Source organism: Fukomys damarensis, unplaced genomic scaffold (genome assembly GCF_012274545.1).
Source record: "Fukomys damarensis isolate Sample0158 unplaced genomic scaffold, DMR_v1.0_HiC HiC_scaffold_16, whole genome shotgun sequence".
In the NCBI taxonomy this organism is placed as follows: Eukaryota; Metazoa; Chordata; class Mammalia; order Rodentia; family Bathyergidae; genus Fukomys; species Fukomys damarensis.
Window position 1 is genome coordinate 101,453,455 of NW_022900928.1, and position 5,942 is coordinate 101,459,396.

General features: G+C 36.8%; 1 protein-coding gene across 6 annotated transcripts in view; it reads right to left on the bottom strand.

The window, feature by feature from the left end:
* Positions 1 to 1,189: 1,189 nt before the first annotated feature.
* Cald1 (caldesmon 1) overlaps positions 1,190 to 5,942 on the bottom strand; it is a 197,436-nt gene continuing 192,683 nt past the window's right edge. For all 6 annotated transcript variants that reach the window (XM_010616153.3, XM_010616152.3, XM_010616155.3 and 3 more), the window contains one exon: positions 1,190 to 3,082. In XM_010616153.3, the coding sequence (XP_010614455.2) occupies positions 3,074 to 3,082 (9 nt within the window). In that variant the 3' untranslated portion in view covers positions 1,190 to 3,073. The remainder of the gene's footprint in view (positions 3,083 to 5,942) is intronic.

A 5,942-nucleotide genomic window follows, 5' to 3' on the forward strand; every position in this document is an offset into this window, starting at 1 on the left:
AACAAATGCTGGAGGGTCTGTGGGGAAAAAAGAACCTTTCTCCACTATTGGTGGGAGCTTAGACTGGTGCAACCACTGTGGAAATCAGTATGGAGATTCCCTATGTTTATACCACCCATGTGTATAGCAGCATAGTTTGTAATAACTAAATCTTGGAAACAACCCAAATGCCCATTAATCAATGAATGGATACATTTAAAAAATATATACAATGTGGTACTACTCTGCCATAAAGAAGGATATACTTGAGATATTTCTAGGTAAATGGATGTACCTTGAGACCATATTCTTAAATGAAATAAATTGTTGCATTGTTTCTCTGGTGTGAGAAACTGACTGTAAATAAGGACTAAAATGCATAATAGATACTATGAAATAGGACATTGTTCAAAAGGAAGGGGAACCAGGCAGGGGAGAAGGGGAAAGGATGGAAGGGAAAGAAAAATAAGAAAAGAAGAATAAAATGGAAAGAAAGCGTTGCAAATAAGGAAGGAAGAGGGGTTGAAGGGAGGGGAGAGGAATGGGGAAAAAAGAGGAATCAAGGTATGTTCAAGTACAAATTCCCTATGATAAATGTGATCATTATGTATATCTTCATTGTACCAATAAACTTAATTTAAAAAGTTTACCTGTAATAAGAAGCATTTAAACATATGAAAATGCATATATTCTTTAAAGTGTGAAACCAACACTCAGCATGAACTATAGGATTTCTACACCATCATCTTTATTTCAACAGACACGCCTCTTGCAACCAGTATCGTACATAAAAATATGGGAGGCAACAACATTTGGAGGAATTCCATTTATTGTGGATGCATTTTCACAATATATTTCATTGCAGCGATCAATTATCAGTGAAAATTATCAAGTGTTTATAACATTTTTAATGGCAGATTCACAGAATACGCTAGTCGACTTGCAGTTTGATCTCTTAATGATAACAGAATTGTAACTGAACAGGTAACAAGGAATTTGCTTTTCAAAAGATTATAAATCTGAATTGAACAGAATTCTACTTTAAAACTTATTCCATCCAAATATCGGAATAGAAGTCAGGATCAATACATTCTCTTCTTAACTTCAGACTTTCTGGAGGAATATGTGATAGTGGCCAGGAGATGCTCTTATTCAAAAGCTCAACAGAGCAATGTTCTGTCACCATTGACAATGCAATTGATCCATCTCACTCCAGTGACGGTAGTCATTTACACAGGTGCTTTATGTAAATCCTAGTTTATCTTATTATAGACTTGTGTCTACTCTGTCATAGGTGGCTGGGAATGTGTACGCAATCTTGGTGGGTTATCTTCTGTGGGCCCAGGTTTGCTAAAAGACGGGATTCCACCAGTCTTTCCTGATTAAGGGGAAATGGACTTTAGAAAGGAGTGGTTACTCCTCAAGTCAGCTCTGCACAAGCTAGCTTTTTGGGAGAAAAAGTGTGGATCAGTTATTTAAGAGGCCCTGTCAGTGTGGTAGGGAATGAGTCAAAGGCAATTTTTGACAAATTAGGTATGAGTTTATATAATGACACTGTATGTGTTGTCTATCCTAGGATATTTTGCCAAAACACTGGAGTCCTCTTCCATCATCTATTGTGAAAGACTTGCAGGTTAAAATAAAATAAGATCTGATGCCTGGATTATGTATGTACAAAAATAGTGAATCAGTAATGACTCTTGGGGAAAAGCAAAACTCATAAAATTAACACCTATTGTTTGAAATTTCAACACATTATGAACTTATAACAAGTACCAATGATTAAGAAAGGTAGAAAAGTTTAATTTAAAAAGTTGCAGAGTATATAGAGATGGAAATACTGTCATGCTTCCTCAACATTGGATTTTATTCACTTATTTGCTTCTAAACATGAACCAGAGTCAGCCTTTGCTTAGACCTCTATGCAGAATTCCAGTCTGTGTAATACTACCACTGAAATTCTTGTCTTTACATTTTAGTGAAGGAATAGGTCTTAGGTATCATGTAGGCCAACTTACTGTGAATTTTATTGTTACAAATAAGCAGGCTTTGAGCTTGATTCAGATGATAGATTTAACACAATTCACGCTGGACTTCAAGATTGCCTTTAGTTATAAACTAAATACTATGTTATAGAAAATTTCAACTCATTTTTGACATTTCTTATCTCTCTTTGTTGAAGTATTTTTTATTACAGGTCATTGAAAACATATCGATACCTATCTGCCATGTTTCTATTGGCAAATACGAAATATTAATATAATATTGTGATTTTTAATTTTTAAAAAGCTGTGATATTGGCTAGTTACAAGGACATACTACTAAATATAATAGTCTAGCACATGAAAAAGCTTTCTACCATTAGTGTGTTTGTATATGTGTATGCACATACATACATAATTGAGTAATCTAAAATGTGGTTCAGGCACTATCACTACCAAAGAAATCCACAAAGCAACCAACCTAAAAAAATCAGTACCACTGTCAGCTAAAATAATAATCCAACTTAGATATGAATCAGCATGAAAAAAAGTAATACCTTAGTACATCTTCTTTTTAAAAAAAGACAATCATTATTGCCGTATATCAAATCTGATATGGGTTATTTCAGAAACAGTTACAATTGCCTACTTTAGATAATTTCTTCCATGCTTTATTCTAAAGTGCAGAAACAATGTCACTTCTGTATGAATAAAAAAACCTATGGTTCATTTTTCTAGAAAACTATGGTTCATTTTTCTAGACACTGCACACATTCCTCAGGCAATCTTAATCTTGAATCTCCCTTTGCTGACTTCCGCTGTGGTTGGTATCCCTCTTCAGACAAGGGGTTCTAGTGAACAGTAGAAAAGTCTCTTATTTCACAGCACGGGTCTCTTTCGAAACTGGCTCCTGTGCAAAGTTGGCCATGAGCATCTCTAGATGTGACTATTAAATATAGTGATCATATACATGGGTTTATTGGGATAATGAAAAACAAAACAAAAGAAAATGAATCCAATTTAGTAAATCAACATAAATATAAAACAGAGCAATTAGCCCTCTACAAGTGAGCTGGTCCAGCGTCTTGAGCTTGGGTTTTTCTCGAACTGTTTCAAACCTGCTAAGAGAAGAGAACTTTAAATTGGCAGCCTAGAGTGTTCCAGCCAGATGGTTTTTGTCAGAAAAAAAGAATTATAGCATGGCAGGAATTAATATTTATGAAAGGATGGGATTAAGATAGGCATTCTATTCAAATTTGATCTTTCATTATATCCTTTCTTCTGTGGACTCTCCCTCTTCTTTTTTCCTTTCTTTTTCCTCTTTGTTTGATTTTCTTATCTTAGTCTTAGGTTTTGTTCATGGCACTCATAGTCCAGGAGACTTTTTTTTTTAAAGCTTCAGTGTAAGGGTGAGGAATTTCTAGCACACTGTAGAATAGACATACATCTCAGTCAAGGCCATGTCCACATGCAATGGTGGAGTTATTGTTGGGTTTCTCCCATTTTTCCCACTTAGAAATATGTATTTTCTCACTCCTTTTCTTACATCCCCGGCCCTCAGACTTCCCTGACCCATGGTCCTATTATTCCATCTTTCTTCCCTCTCATTTAGCTGCTAAAGACTCTTGCTATGTTATGAACAGAAACTAACACACTGTGAATTCCTGTCTGCAATATGCTGTGCATTTTAATTTCAAAGGAACAAGTGCATGAAAAACACTGAGTTTGACATTTTGGAGCAGAGCTACCTAATCCACTGCATTACAAAGTATGCTTCTGGGTCTGGCAGTTCTATTCTTCTTCTTATTGTTGTAGGAGTTCAGTGGTATGGACCAGGGAGAAGGGGGCAGTGTGTGTGAAAACTGTGTACCCTCCTGCTTTGTGCCCCATGTTGCACAATTCCAGGGAGGAGCCTTCATGCTGAACTGTGTGTGAGTGAGCGGTGTTCTCAGAGTCCTGTCATTCCAAACCATCTTGCTCTACTTTCCAGAGCTCTGGCTAAAAGGAACATGTCCCAAGGGACTCCACTATACCTATGAGGGTGGACTCTGTGGACAGCTAGCATCCCTGACTCAGAAGGGAGGCTGTACACTCCCTTGGATTGCCACTTCTGAAAGGTCAGATCTTTGTCAGGAGTCATAGAGGTTTGGGCCAATAAACTCATTCTTTGTATAAAAAACAAAAATTTATCTTCTCTCCCGCCACTAGTAGAAAATCATGCAGGAGTTAAAAAAAAAACTTTACATTTTTTGCTGAATACACATCCTCAAAAGAAAGTGTTATGCATAATGGTTAAGACCGCAATCTCAGATCATACTGCTTGAGTATCAATCCAGGTTTTGCTACTTGTTTGCTGTGCATCTTTAGGAAAGTTATAATCCCTCAGTGCCTCATTTTGCTCAGCTATAAAATAGGAATAATGCTACTATTTACCTCACATACTGGCTGGAGGATTGAATGAGATATTAACGGTGCCCAGACCAGTGGATACTCTTTTAGTGTTAGTAGTTTGTATTGGTCATCATGATTACTAGTCATTTTTAGGATATTTAGAGATCATTTGGAAAACTGGACTTAGAAGTCACTTTAAATAGAGAGGTTGGGCCAGTGGATTTTACTGGAACAAAAGGGCCATATATAACTAATAAGAAGATGAAGTAATATACTTAGGCACCAGCTTTAAGAGCCTGTAAAAGTAGGAAAAAACTAACATTTCTCTAATTTCAGCAAGCACTAATGATTTTTTAGGTGTCTTTGATGTGATTTTTAGTCCTAAGTTTTTTTGCTTAAGAAAGCTTCTGTTGCTGGACTTCTGCACGAACCCATAAGCAGATAGATTGTTCTAATCTTGTTTATTGTTTGCCTCTGATTTCTTTCTTAAAAAATTTTTTTTTTATTAAAGAAGACTGGGTCTCTTTCTTAAATAGAGAAGGGCTACAATTAAGAGTTGAATTAGCTCCTTGTACAACAAGAGGTCCACTTGTAGTCCAAGCAGCCTTCAGATGATATTGTCCAAATTCCCTTTGTTAAAGAATGAGTAACTCTTTTGCCCAGAAGACAAAGGGTAAAAGAAATCAAAGCATTTTTAGCCATTAGCTCTCATAACTAGCAAATTCTGCCTTACTTATGAATATTAGTTTTTTTATCATAGAAACTTTGAGTCTGAGGCTACTGGCAAAGTCTCTTAGAATGGTTCTAGAAAGCAGCTTGGGAACCACTCGGGGAGATAGTCATTTTCCTCTAAGTGATCTGTTTTCTCTGAATAACTGTGGTGCCAAGCCAGGACCTTGCAAAGAAATGGATACTGTGGTTGTCCCATGCAGCTCTGCCAACCTTCCGACCACTATGGTATATCTAGAATGTCTTCCTGGAAACCATTCTATGAGCTCAGGCTTTTGACACTGTGTGACGGACAATCCTATAATGCCAAAGGCTCTTCCCTGCACCACGCATGGATCTTTAGAAATGGGTGGTCATGAGGTACAGATTTCTCATTTGACCCCAGGACATTATACTGCAAGATTCATCAGGAAATAGATATCTGAAACACGAGTTCTCCCAGTAGATTACCTTAGTGGGGGAAGTGACCTTATCCACAGACTGCTTTTCCCAGAGGTTCCGCTTGCCAGATACGTCTCCTGGCCTCAAGTCCTAATGAAGAGAAAGTAGAGAGAATGAATAGGTGGCAATTTTCCAGATTTAAATGAATCAACACATTGACTTCATCTGTTTGGATCAGTTTGTTGTTTAATACACTTTATTCCAGTGATCTGAGTGGGTAGAATTGAAAGGACCACTGGCTGTTATTTGACTTTATAGACCTTGACCTGTCTTGGGATATGAGAATGGACTGGAGCTACATACAGCACTTGGATCCTTGTCCATCACCAAGGATATGCTGTTTATTGAACAGTGAAATTGGAGTATAAGTATTTAAAGTAATATAGCCTATTTTTAACTTTTTTGAATTTTAATTTTTGG